General features: G+C 36.6%; 1 protein-coding gene across 3 annotated transcripts in view; it reads left to right on the forward strand.

Annotated features, from left to right (window-relative positions):
- USP25 (ubiquitin specific peptidase 25) overlaps positions 1 to 14,941 on the forward strand; it is a 174,018-nt gene that overhangs the window by 80,421 nt on the left and 78,656 nt on the right. For all 3 annotated transcript variants that reach the window (XM_056135433.1, XM_056135434.1, XM_056135435.1), the window contains exons 7-8: positions 7,881 to 8,018; positions 11,909 to 11,985. In XM_056135433.1, coding sequence (XP_055991408.1) covers positions 7,881 to 8,018; positions 11,909 to 11,985 — 215 coding nt within the window. The remainder of the gene's footprint in view (positions 1 to 7,880; positions 8,019 to 11,908; positions 11,986 to 14,941) is intronic.

Raw genomic sequence — 14,941 nt, forward strand, 5'->3', positions numbered from 1 at the left:
GATATGCCTAAATAAAGAGCTTTTGTAATCTCATCACAAAAATCTATAGTCCTAAGGGAACTAATAGTAATCAAATATGCAAATAGACTTAATCCTAAAGGGACTGGTGGTCAAACAGACAAAATTTTTCAAGTTTTAAAGGATTCAGTGAAGTGTTGAATTTTGTGTGATGTATTGTTAGTTGCAATGATAAATTGTTAAATGATGGTTTTATTTCTTATTAAGTGAATGGATAATTTTGAAAGCCATTTTTACTGCATTGTAAACCCATTTATAAATAAGCTAAAATGAATATGACTTTATTTTTAGTTGATTTTTCAGGCTCTAGTTTTTGGATTGTAAAGTATGAAAAAGATGAGGGTCCCTGAGCACAGTGGGTAGAGTGTTTATCCTGCATGCAGCTTACCCAGGTTTGATCACTGGCATCCCATATAGTACCCCAAGCACAGACAGGAGTCATTCCCGAGTGCAGAGCCAGAAGTACCCCTGAGCATCACAAGTCATTTTCAAAGGGATTAAGATCAGTTAGCCATCTGTTCATGTCTCAAGAAATGGAGCACAATATCCTAAAATTAAAAAAAGTCATCAATTTTACACTTTACATAAAGCCTTTTCTTCACTGTTGTCATCTTATATTATGACTTGTTAATATCAATACTTATTCTAATTTTCAGTAGAAGCATATAACAGATCACATGTATTGTCTCCTTTTATATTCCTTGAGTTTAATCTTTTCAGTTTAAATTAAAAAGTTTTAAGTGTCTCATCGTTGCTTATGACCAAATTAGTTTTTTTAAATAGTTTTTTAGAATTAAAAAATTGTTGTTGTTGAATTAGGATGGTTACGATGGTATTAGTGATTTTAGTGTACAACTTTATTGTACTTCCACTGTTCTTTCATCAGATCGAATCCACTGTTTTCTGATAGTCTTATTTGGTGGGGGGAGGGCACAGACACACCTGACTTTGCTGAGGGCTTAGTCCTAGTTCTGCAATCAAGGATCATTCCTGGCAGGGCTTTGGGGCAGATAGAGTGCAAGGGATTCAAACCAGGTTGGCCACATGGAAGACAAGCATCCTACCCACTGTACTGTCCTTCTAACCCCTGGATAGTCTTTTTTTTTTAAATAATTGTGATTTATATACTGAAACTAGTTTGGGAGTCTTACTACTTTGCAGCTGATTACTAGAGAAATAATGTAATTATAGTGTTTACCATTTGCTTGGGCAAGCACAGCGGGTAGGGCATTTGCTTTGAATGTGGCCAACCTGGGTTCGATTCCTTCATCCCTCTCGGGGAGCCTGGCAAGCTACCGAGAGTATCCCGCCTGCACGGCAGAGCCTGGCAAGCTCCCTGTGGCATATTCAATATGCCAAACAACAGTAACAAGTCTCACAATGGAGACATTATTGGTGCCCGCTAGAGCAAATCGATGAACAATGCAATAACAGTGAAAGTGCAGTGCTACCACTTGCTAGAGAAATAAGATTATTGTATCGGAAAGGTAGTCTTCAGAATTATCTATTAAGTAATAATTAGCATCAGTACTTCCACTGTGGGCTGGAGTAATAGCATAGCAGTTAGGGCATTTGCCTCGCACCTGGCCAACCCAGGTTCAATCCCTCTGTCCCTCTCGGAGAGCCTGGAAAGCTAACTATGATGTATTTGATATGCCAAACACAGTAACAAGTGTCGCAACGAAGATATTACTGGACTCGCTCTAGCAAATCGATGAACAACAGGAGGATAGTGACAGTGACAGTGTCTTCCACTGTAAAATACCAATGTCCAATGATAAATGAATGGATTAAGCAGTTGTGTTATACATACACAATGAAATAACATGCAGCTGTAATAAAAAATGAAATCATGCAGTTTACTACAATGTGGAAGGGGCTGGAGAGTATCATGTCAAATAAAATAAGTCAGAGGAAGAATAAATACCAGAATATCACTCATTTGTGGTAGATAGACAAAACAAAGTAGATAGATTTGTAGACAACAATAAGGCTGTCTTGTATAATGACCAACCACTGGCCTTGGATTACAAAACCGGTTTACATGCAATGGGGGTAAAAGTGGGGAGAATGAATGTCAGATCAGGGGTGACATGATGATAGTGGTAAAGGTTATTGGGCATTTTGATGGTGGTGGTGGAGCACGTTGACCTTTTATATCACTATTATGAACTTTAACAGTACTGTAACCTTGTTACCTAAACTATAACAAAATTATTAAGAATGATAATATAATAAATGATAATATAATAAATGATATTATCTTGGAAGTCAACATGTGGCATTTATAGCTACTTAAGAACTAATGGTTGATGAAACATTTACTTGACATGAAAAGAGGTACAGGTTTTAAAAGGTTGTCTGTGATTAAGAAACTCCTGTTTGTATAGAATATTTACAGCCATATCGATTTAGAAAACTAATGCATTAATATGCAGAACACCCTGGGGATTACTTTGTTCAAATCACAGAGATGTAATTTGCATGCACTGATAGCAGGATTTTGTTTTTAACGTGCAATTAGCTAAGATTGAGATAAATATTACATATCAAGTGAGAGAAAGATGAAATCTTTAAAAATCAGTTCCAATTTTAGGTGGACTTGATTATTCTAGAATTTGAAACAAGCTATATGCATCCAATTTTATTTATTACTTTTAATGTAATGGGGCCCTGTCCTCCCGTTGTTCATCGATTTGCTCGAGCGGGTCCAGTAATGTCTCAATTTTGAGACTTGTTGTTACTGTGTTTGGCATATTGAATACGTCACGGGGAGCTTGCCAGGCTTTGCTGTGTAGGCGAGATACTCTTGTTAGCTTGCCAAACTCTCTGAGACGGGTGGAGGAATCGAACCCAGCTCGGCCGGGCTGACTATGCGCAAGGCTAATGCCCTACCAATGTGCTTTAATGTAATGCCTAGAAAAATTGTGATGTTATTTTACAAAGATAAAGTTTCATATCAATAAACCCTCTTTAACACACACACTTTTGGCTTTAAAGGTCACAAATTATGACAAAACAAATTTCAATAAATCAATTTCACAAATAATAGGCTCTGTAGAAATATTTATTTTTAGACTTATAAAATAACAGAGGTGAAATTTACAACTCTCAGTAAATTTTAAAGAATTTAAAGTATGCAAAGTGTGTTTTCTGAATTAATGAAATTAACAGTTGACTAAGATAATCTAGAAAACCTCACAACTGGAAGTAAGATAAGCATACCTTACAAAAACCCAATGTGAAAAAAACAAAGCCACCCTACACTCAAAAGGCAAGTATCTGAAATAAAAATTAATACATGGGCCAGAGAAATAGTTCAGCAGGTAGGGTTTGTCTTGCAGTTTACAAAGATTCCTTCCCAGGCACCATATTCATTTCAAAAAGTACAGCCCTTGAGCACAGAGCCAGGATTAGGCTCCCGAGCAACACTGGATGTAATCCCCCCTCCAATAAGTAAATAAATATATATATTAAAGAGAATTTTGACAAGATATATTAGAAATTAGAAAACAAAGACATTTATTTGAAGACAAAGGAAATAAATCAATGAAAGAGTTCAGAAAAACGAGAAAATTAATGTAATCAAAGCTGCTTCTTAAAAATGATAGGGAAAATTGAGGAGTTCTGGGTAGAATGAGCAAGAATACAAAAAGGAAGACAGATGTTTGCTATTATATAGAATGAAAGAAAGCACCCTACAGCCTGGAAGAAATTATTTGACCACAATTCATTGGATAAAGGTTAATATTCAAGATTATAAAGCACTGATTAGACCATTATAAGAAAAGACATCCAACCCCTTTAAAGAATGTGGAGAAGAGATGTATAGAAACATCCTCAAAGAATTACAAATGGTCAAAAGGTACATGAAAAGTGTACTGTTTCAGCAACCTTCAGGAAAATACAAATCAAAAGCAACAATGAAATATCTTTTCACTCAGGAGAGTCTGGCATGCATCAAAATGAAAACCAGCAACCAGAGCGGGCATGGATGTGGGGGGGGGGAAGGAGCTCTCATTCACTGCTAGGTGGAATGTCCAGCTTTTTTTGGGAAAATAGTCTAGATGCTCCTCAAACAGACTAGAAATTCAGCTTTCATAAGACCTAGCAATCCCCAAGGAATATACCCCAAGGACCCAAAAACACAGTTCCAAAAAGCCATCTGCACTTCTATGTTCATTGCAGCACTATTCACAGTAGCCAAAATCAGGAAACAATTCCAGTTCCTGAGAACAGAAAACTGGATAAATAAACTGTGTTGCATATAAACAGTGTAATACTATTTGGCTGTAAGAAAAGATGAAGCCCTACAATTTCCTTCTACCTGGGTAGAAGTCATGATATGCGTGGTAATAGATTGGTGGAGATAGATCTGTGGAGACTACCATGCTGAGTGAAGTTAATCAAAGGGAAAAATCAGACATAGAATGATGTCTTTCATATGCAGGATAGAAAGAAATGTAGTAGGGGGATAATGCATACCCAAAGGCAATAAAAATCTTGTGCTAGAGAACTACAGCAGGAAATTTGCCCCTGGGGTGTACTAAGAGAGGTCTGGGAAGGTTTCAATACTTCTTTGGTAAAGAGAAAGGATCATCCTGGAGGAAGTGAATGGTAAAAAGGAGCTGAATGGTATAAAGTAGATATGAACTGCTTGCATAGAGGGAGGCCTGGAGGCAGGAAGGAAACTGGGGACATTGGTGAAGGCAAATGGTCACTGGTGAAGAGATGATTTTGGGTCACTGTAAGACTGAAATTCAATCATGAACAATTTTGTAACTTGGAAATTCATGATGATTCGATAAAAAAATTAAGGAATGAAATAAGAAGATATCATGGTATATATTATATAGACAATATACATATTACATAGACAATAATAGAGGAACGGGCTACTCTTTTATTAAAAAGCAACAAGTAATCTTGAAAAACAACAATTTGTTAAAGTTCACCGTAAAAAATAGGTAACCTGAGTAGCCCTATGTTATGTGAAAGAAAAGTCTATTTTTTAAAAAAAAAAACAAAAAGTAAAAACAGACTTTATTTGGAAGTTCTGAGGGAGGGAGAGAGAGAAGTGGAGAGGGGGAGGGGGAGGGGGAGCATGTAATACGCTCGAAAGGACACAGGCTTCTCCAGTGTGCAGAGAGTCCCTGTAACATTCTAGCATTAGATATGAAAATACATATCTGAGGAGGAGAGATGAGGGAGACACATGTGCTCAGGCAACATGTGCTCAGGCACCACTGCATGCCAGAAAAGTGTCTTTATGTATCCATTTCTTTCATTATGAGTAGGAGTCTACTCACTTTGAAAATTAAGTTACGGGGCTGGGGTGATAGCACAATTGGTAGGGTGTTTGCTTTCCACGCGGCCAGCCCGGCTTCGTTTCCCAGAATCCCATATGGTCCTTGAGCACCGCCAGAAGTAGTTCCTGAGTGCAGAGCCAGGATAACCCCTGTGCATCGCTGGGTGTGACCCAGAAAGAAAAAAAAAACAGAAAATTAACAGTTACATGGATAAAACACAAAATAATTACATCAGCGTTAGAATGCAGATTAAAATGAGTGCACAGTGTATGAGTTAATTTTTCTTGTGTGGAAGAGAAAGTAAACCATGGTTATGGGGGCGGTGATTAAGGAGAGGATTAGAGGGGCTGGAGCCATAGATAGCACATTGGGTAGGGTGTCTGCCTTGCTCGTGGCCTGACCTGGGTTCGATTCCCAGCATTCCGTATGGTCCCCTGAGCACAGGACTAATTCCTAAGTGCAGACCCAGGAGTAACCCCTGAGCATCGCCAGGTGTGACCCAAAAAGGAAAAAAAAAAAGGAGGGGAATAGAGATTGAAGAAACTTGGGGTTGATACATGATTTCATTATCTTGTTTCTGATTAACCATTCATAGTGGATGTATGTATCTTGGAAACCCATATACATGTGCACTTTATAAGTTATGTTGTTTAACAGCTTCATCTGTTTTATAAAGAACAGATTTGTGTTTGGGTGTTTGGGTAAGTTTTATATGCGGTGGTTTAAAAAAATGTGGCTCTTGTGCGACACAACTCTGGTGGTTAGGTGCTATCCTCTTGGTTCTGTCCTCTGGAGTGACCCTTGGCAGAGCTTGGAGAATCATATAGTGCCAGCAATTTGAACCTGGAGCAGCCGCATGCAATGCAGTGATCTTAACATCAGAACTGTCTTTCTAGCCCTACATTTTGTTTTAATTTTGTGTGACACCTGGGCTTGCTTGATGGACCATGTTATTGGAACCATCCCCAGAATTTCCATGCAAATCATGTGCTCCATTGCTCAGAGCTGTCTTCGTGCTCTATCGTTTACAATTATTATACTGATACCTTTGGCATTCCAAAAGAGTTCATAGCCACAAGACTTGGCTGGGGTAAAAATGCTTCATTATATTATTTTACTTTTGAAATATGCTTTTTAGAATTTTACTTTGGTTCCAAAGGCCATTTATTTCCTCCTTGCTACTTGTCAGGGAATGACTTGAAAAACTGCATTGATTTAGAACTGTGATAAATGAAGAAACTCTTATTGCAGTTGCGGGGGTGGAGTAAGAAACATGAATTCATTTTTTATGTCACGTAAAACCTTTGAATTTGGCCTTTATCAGTGATGGAATTTATTATACTAAAGTAAAATTTATATAAGCATGTTTATGTCAAACAATGTAACTTGTGACTGCTGTAATTATTATCATTTTTTATCAGATGCCAGGTATTTGGAATCTACTTTTCCCCTTTAGCTATATATTTAGACTCCCTTTTAAAATATATTTACATTTTAATTACTTCTTTTAAAGCCAGCAATATTTTCTAGAGCTATTATCTTATTTTGGCAGTAGTTACACACATCCCAACTGTATTCTACCTATGCAGGCCCTTTGCTACAATTTTGATAATGCCAGTATGCAAGTTTGGGGAAAGTTACTGATATTTAAATGATACACATATAAGCAGTTCTGTCTGTTAAACTTGGTATTGGAGTATGTATTATTCCAATTTGTTAAATTGTTTTCACTGGAGGTAATGAGATCATTTTTTAATTTCCCTCTTACTTTACATTAAATTGTATGAGATCAGAGTTGTATTGGATAGCTTTTATTTTTTTTCTTGAGGATTTTATAATTATCCAATAAGAACTTAAAGCCTACTTTGTATAGCAAAAATTTGTGGAAGAGGTAGAGGAGTTCTTATCTCTGAAACAGATGCTGTCTTATTAAGAAACAATATTGTAAACGAACACTGGGAGCTACGTAGTTTAATATTTGGACCTAAATGAATTGCTTCTCAGACAAATATTAAGTTAATAATTAGAATCATATGACAGTTGTCATTGGTGACTCAATGCTAACTAAATAATACTGATTTTAATACTGAGAGTGTCAAGAAACCCTTGCTTGATGTAGGAGTGATTTTCGCTCAAATTAGTTATTGAGGTGAAGTAATCAGTAGTGCCCAGTACTATACTGAACACTCATTGAATGCTAGCTGTTGTTATTCTCTTTAGCAACAGCTGGGCCTTGCTGAATGAAAAGGATTATGACGAACAAACTTAAATAAGGAGGATATTCTTGGCTGGTAATGACATGGTTTGCTACAAAGATGTGGAATTTAGACTAAAATTGAAGTCAGTGTAGGTCCTTGGGTATTTCCATGCTTGGTTCCCTTGAGCTCCCTAGATTACACAAACATTTTTCTTATTTAAATATAAGATTCCTAAGCTTTATCCTTAGTATATATAAAGTAGTTTACATATTAGGTAACTTACTAATTTAAAAACAAATATTGTTTACTACTAATTCTGTGAATCTTAATTTTTTTTCCTTATTTTTTTTGATAGGAGCATCGGAATTTGCCGTTTATGCGTGAGCTGCGGTATCTATTTGCACTACTTGTTGGCACTAAAAGGAAATATGTTGATCCATCAAGAGCAGTTGAAATTCTTAAGGATGCTTTCAAATCAAATGATTCCCAGCAGGTAGCTTTGTTTTTCTTTCTTTTTTATTAAACATTCATGTTTTACTAAAAGCTAAGAGTGTTGACAAACGTGTAAGTAAGAATCTTTTCAAATGTGTGATACTGCGGTGTCAATAATAGAATTCATGGTTTCAATATCCCTGTTTTTGCATGGGGAATAATTTTCTTAACATTAAGAAGTGGTTTTCTTTACTGTAATACCGTTGTTATTGTTTTTTATATTCATTTTTATTTAGTACAGTTTAAATCTATTAAAAACTATATTGGGAATTTACTGATAAATTTTTTTTTTAAAAAAATATATTGTTAGAGAAGTCGTATAAATTTTCAGAAGAAAACAAGACCAACAGTGAAAGTAACAAGGAGGATTATAGGAACAGTATTTGTGAAAATGACAATACAGAATTAATAGGCTAAAGAGAAAAAATTATATTAAGAGTGTATTTGGGTGTATTATGTGATTTTTGTGGAGAGGATATATTTGAAGTATGTTCTGGAAGATGTGTGGAGAGGGTATTTTTGTAGGTGGGTACTGATTCTCTTCTATGTGGTGTTAATTTTTTTAAAAATTCACTTTTTATTGCAAAGACAAGTGAATATAAAAGGTGCTCACATCAGAATTAGCTTTTATTTATTGTTTCCAAGTAGTATTTAATGTCCTTCTTTAACTTAATTCTTAATTAAAAATTTTTTTTTCTCTGCTTTTTTGCTTTTTGGGTCACATCCAGCAATGCTCAGGAGTTACTCCTGGCTCTGCACTCAGGAATTACTCCTGGTGGTACTCGGGGGACTACCTGGGATGCTGGAAGTCAAACCCTGGTCGGCCGCATGTAAGGCAAATGCCCTACCTGCTGTGCTATTGCTCCTGTCCCCATAATTCTTTATTTTTAACCTGTAAGAACAATGCTTAATGTAAGTCAAATGAAAGAATATTTCTAAAATTATGCCAAATCACAAATTTTAGGGCATTTCTTGTTCTGAGTATTTTTGTTTTTGGTAACTTGTCAAATTTTAACTTAACAAGTCACATCTGTTTGCTAACTTTTATTTAGACATTGGTCTTTCCTTTGCCTTTTCTTGGTTCTTTTTCTTGGTGTTGATGCTTTCTGCAGGTATATACAAAGTAGTCTTTGGGTTTATTTTCATATTATGTTTTCCCCCCCTTAATCCTGGCTTACACTCAGGGATCACTCTTGAGATGCCAGGGTACCATATGTGATGCTGGGGATCAAACCTAGGTTGACTGCTTGCAAGACAAGTGATTAACCTACTGTACTCTCTGGCCCCTTTATATTAAAATTTTAATTGTACATGGATAGGCTTTGGTTTTGTTAGAGAAGACAAGGAGATAGACAAGGAGACAACTAGCTATTAGTTTGCTAATTGTTCTAGAAATCCACAGTGTGAATCATTTTGCTTTGAACCAACAGAGTACACTTACTAGATAGAGATCTTTAAATGTAGTTGCACTCTAATTCATCATGATAAAGACTTTACTCTTGGTTATGTGATTCTGAAGTATTTGTTAGTGACATGCTTTAAAAAGTCCATAAGTGAAGTAAGTGCCATTATGTTTTAAGTGAATTTATATTTCATATTCTTCCTAAGGAGATCAAGCTTTGAAATGTGTGAGAGACTGGGATAGATACCCTTTATTAGATAGGTGCAGTTTCATTTATATTGTACAGCAAAGGCCTTATCTTTTCAGGAGGGGGTTTCCAAGTAGTGCTAAGGCGCGGGGCCCCTCCCAGCAATTTTTGGCCAACTGGGCCTCTGGTTTAGAGTGAGGCTATGAGTATAGTGCTCTTACAATTCTCTTGTGGTGCTTGGGCCTTCATGGCTGTACCCTGGATGCTTAGGGATCCTGTGTGCTGAGAATCGAACTGGTGTCAGCCACATGCATACTCTTTAGTCCCTGGACAATCTTACTATTTACCTAGCCCCTGGTCTTATTATTTTTTTTTCCCTGTTCATGAAAGGAGGTTAATTTCTTTGATAACAGCTAAACAGGATGATAGGGATTCACTTCTTCTGAAGGGTATTGTCATAGTTAGTAAATAGTTTTTTCTTGTCAACTATGATCTTGTACTATAAATTGTTATATAAAAACAAAAAGTTATTTTAAGGTATTGTGTTAACTTCCTAGGAGAGCCATCATTATCCAATCAAAACAACAGAAACTTAAAATGGCACAGTTCTAAGGGCTAAAAGTTCAAAATAGAGATGTTGGTGGAGCTGAGCTCTGGCCAGTGACTGAGAGAACCGTTTCGTGTCTCTTTGGTCTTCTAGTGGCTGCTGGTGTACCTGTGTTTGTAATAGTACAGCGCTATCTTCTGTGTCTTCACATAAAATCTTATCAATTTCTCATAAAAATACCATCATTAGATTTAAGAACAATACCCTAATCCAGGATGAGCTCATCTTGGGGTTCTTTCATCCTCAGGTTCCAGATGTTCACATAACTTGGTTTTGCCACTTTTCAGGTTATGTATGGATATTTATAACAGATAGATCATCTTCAGTGACTTGATATTAAAGCAGTTTACTTAGGCTTTCCAGACCTAATTTCAATACTTCAGAGGTGAGCAGGCCCAAATACTCTTCAAAAAAATCTGTGCTGTGAAAGTATTTGACAGTAAGTTTGTTTTATACCTGGCTCTGTTTTTATCAAGTAAATGGTTTATACTGATCAGTTTGTCTTTTGCTGAGTAGCCTTAGTAGGATAGATTGATTTCTCCCCCTATGTTTGGCATGAACTTATTTTTTTTATAACTTAACATTATTGAAATAATTGTATAATACAATTTCTACATGGACTGGAGCGATAAAACAATGGGTAGGGCATTTGCCTTGCAAGCGGCCAACATAGCCGAGCCGAGTTCGATTCCTCCGCCCCTCTCGGAGAGCCCGGCAAGCTACCTAGAGTATCTCGCCCACACGGCAGAGCCTGGCAAGCTCCCCGTGACGTATTCGATATGCCAAACACAGTAACAAGTCTTACAATGTTACTGGGCCTGCTCGATCGATGAACAACGGGAGGACAATGATAGTGACAATTTCTACTCATTGTCTGTGTCTATCAGCAAAGCTAAGACTGAAGAAAGGAAGGAGTAAAAGATCTATGTTCTAGTTTTGAATAGAGGGCCACTTTAAAGTTAGTGAGGCCTGCTACGATAAAGGACTGAGTGGACCTTACCTGTCCAAGTTGACTGGAAAAGTGGGTTGGTCTTAAAAAGTTTCTGTGTAAAAGTTGAATTTGAAAAATTGCTGTGATGTACACATCCTTCTTCTGAAGGAAGAAAATAATAATTCTTATATAATGAAGAAATGTTTGCTATTGTTCTTTTTTATAAAAATGTGTTATAGAGTGCTCTTCAAAAATCTCTGTGGAGCTATAGAGAGAGTATGTTGCTTTCTGGGGTCATTAATGCTCACTTTTGAAATACTGCTTTAAAGTATAAAATCTAATATCAGTGATTATCAATATAATACTTTCTATTTTTATTTGATTTTTCTTTTTTGCCTTTTGGGTCACTCCGAGTGATGCTCAGGGGTTACTCCCATGTCTGCACTCAGGAATTACTCCTGGCGGTGCGTGGGGGACCATGTGGGATGCTGGGAATCAAACCCAGGCTGGCCATGGGCAAGGCAAACGTCCTACCCACTGTACTATCACTCCATCCCAATACTTATTTTTGTTAAATCCCTGTTTCATACTCTGGTAAAGTTATAAGTATTTCCTGCATTTGGTAATGAAAGATTTCATGTGCTACCTTTTTAATCAAATATTTGAGTGAGGAACTGTGAATTTAGTATTGCAGTTTAGCATTTTATTCATATTTTGTATCAGCAGCCTTCATATATCGATTACTTTTTCTTTTCTTTCCACAGCAAGATGTAAGTGAGTTTACACATAAATTACTAGATTGGTTAGAAGATGCCTTCCAAATGAAAACTGATGAGGAGACGTAAGTTACTATGAAATTCAATGATGGGCTTTAAGACGTTAATAAAAGATAGTCACTTTTTCCCTCTTTGCTCAGTTTCAGTAGAGAAATTCCAAAGTGGGATAGACAGTTGGAAGCCCAGTTATTATCTCTCTTGCATACAGCTGTTTGAAATTTGTGTCCACACATACAGGGTAGATTGATATTTTCTATTAAAGATCAGAATTGAATAAGATCTAAAAAGTCATTCCCTCCAATGACCAGAAATGTTCATTTTGATGAAGACTATTTGTGTATATTCATATGAGTCAGATATGAAGTTCATCTTATAGTTTCATTATTCAATAAAGTCTGTAATTTTTAATTTTAACCTCATTAGGCTGAATTTAAGCAAGTGTTATTTAAAATGTAGTTAGCCTGCATAGAGGAGGACCTGCACGTACTTCAGAATATAGACACCTGTTCTTCTTTCTATGAGGCTACTCCCCTGATAAAGTCATTAGTTCATTTCTGTTTTCCTGAACATTGATAGACCATTTATTTAGGATTTTCCACCAGATTGATATTAATTTCACAAAATCAAGTAGTTAAAATAATACCTGAATATGGATAGAAATTCAGGGTAGATTGATATTTTCTATTGAAGATCAGGTTGAAAATTCTTTTTCCCTACTTTTGAATTATAGTTAGTTTCATTATTCAATAAATATAATAAAATGATTGGTGATAAGATTAAATTACAGTGAAATATATTCTAAGCGTGTAATTCTAAGAGATGCTTCAAAACTTTTTTGTTTCCAAATTCCAAGAGAAAAATTAAGTAGTCTTAATCTTCCTTTGTTCTTTCAGTTAAAGTCCAAATAAATTTTTAGTTAAAAATTAGATTTTTTGCTTTTGTGTTTGCAGCCTAACACAAAAGAAGTCCCCAAGCTCTTAAGTTTGTTCAGTCTCAGTCATAAGCGTGTGATTCGTTGCCTTGGTAGAACTGGGATTTTGCTGTTCTTTTCTGAATATATAGTTCCATTAATCCTTCACATGTTGTATTTTACTTTACTTTTATATTTCAGAGCATTATTACAGCACTCATGATTTACATTGGTCTTTGGCTTTTTGAGTTTGGAAATAAAACAACCTCAAACTTTGTCCTTTTGTCTGTCATAGTCCTGAATTAGTGCCATCTAGACTCAAGTTGTTACTGTAGATTGCTGTAGAAATTTAGGATAATGGGATATGCCAAAGAAATCTTACCAGATAATATCTGTCACTAAGGGCAAGGAGTTGCAGTTTACTGTCAATTAAATTGGGAAAAACTTCTCAAGATGATAATTTTGACAATCAGTTTATAGTAATGGGTGGAAAGGAATTCATTTTGTCTGAACTTCTCCATCTTAGAAAGTTACATTTAGAGTTGTTTCCTTCTTGACATATTTTGTGATGGAGATAGCTCTCATCAGGCATCTTCATTTCCTCTTCACCAAAACCCATTATGGAATTTTTCTTATTGCGCCATTGGTGCTATGACTTTTTAAGTTTGGAAACAAAACAAACTTAAAAACTGTTTAAAACAACTGTTTTCAGCCATCAGTGAGTGCTCTGACTGTTGACATACTTTTATGCCATTGTGTCGATGCTTTATTTTGGCATCTAATTGTGTAGGCTTCTGAAATGTACCTTTTTTTCTTAGCTTCATGTTTATCATTTCTTTTGATATTTGATTGTTTTGAGAACTCTTGAATGGAAATTTTTGGACTGAACTTGCTGTTGGTGCTTTCTGAATGCCACGGCCTAGCCTTCAGTACAGATCACTGCTTTCTCTGATGATGATGCTCTAAACTTTGGAATGTTCTAGAACTTGAGCTTATTTCTGCTGCATCATCATCTGAGTTGAACATGCCTCTCTGTTGCAGTAGCACACACATACACTCATGTATGTACTCAGGCTTAATTGAATCTTTAGGAGTTTAACTTATTTCTGAGCCTCTAACTCTCAGGACCATTCCTGTCAGATGGATGAGAATCTTCTCTTTTTGTCTTGTTTTCAGGTCTATTCCCCGCCTCCCATTAAATTATTCTTTTAATACTTTTTTGATAGGTCCCTCCTCATGAGAGTAAAGTCTTTGATAATTTTATTAGAGAACCTCCTCGTAGGTGCTGGCTGCCACCAGGGCTGGACTTGAGGATACTCAAAAGGCCATTTGGTATAAAGGATTAAACCTGCAGCCCATGGCCTACCAATCTCCTCCCCTCTCCCACTTTATTTAAACACCGTGGTTTATGAAGTTGTTCTTAATGATTTGTTACAGGCATTCATATTCCAGCACCAATTGCACTGCCAGTCACCTTCCTTCCACCATTGTCTCCATTTCCCCAACCATCCCTCAAACCTCTTCTGATAAGCAAGCCCATGCTAGTGTATTTTATAGTGCTTGTTAACACTCACTGGTTGACAGAATAATTAAAAAATATTTCCGTAGAAGAAAGTTTGTGAAAGAGAGCTGTTGTGTCTCACCATGGGGACATTAAGTCCTTGTCTGAGTGTTTACTAAGCTGCTGTAGCATGTGAGCCAGAATATGTTAATAATGTTAGTCAGAATTGATTGGCTTCTGTGTTACAACCCATCCAATCTGGTGCTCTACTACTGGGATGTCAGTGTTGTGGAGTTTGGATATGTTGCTCCAGAAAATCCACAATTTTTCTCTGGAAGCTCAGTCCTTAGGTGGTAGAGTCTGGCCAGAGGCCTGGTTGCAGTTTTGGGGTATGGGAATGGTTACTGGGGCTTTGGTAGGGCTGGAGCTAGCCTGCCTTCTCCCAAGGTCATCCTGGAGGTTTCAGCCAAGGATGAGTGTCCGAGAAATTTTAGCAACTACATGATCTCTTTTGAGATTTATTTATGAATCTCTGGAATAAGGCCAGTAGATGAGCTTACACGGTGTAGGTGGTTTGTGGGTATAGCTGCCAGGTCTTCTGGAAATATAG

The sequence above is a fragment of the Sorex fumeus genome, unplaced genomic scaffold (assembly GCF_029834395.1).
Source record: "Sorex fumeus unplaced genomic scaffold, SorFum_2.1 ptg000115l, whole genome shotgun sequence".
Classification (NCBI taxonomy): domain Eukaryota; kingdom Metazoa; phylum Chordata; class Mammalia; order Eulipotyphla; family Soricidae; genus Sorex; species Sorex fumeus.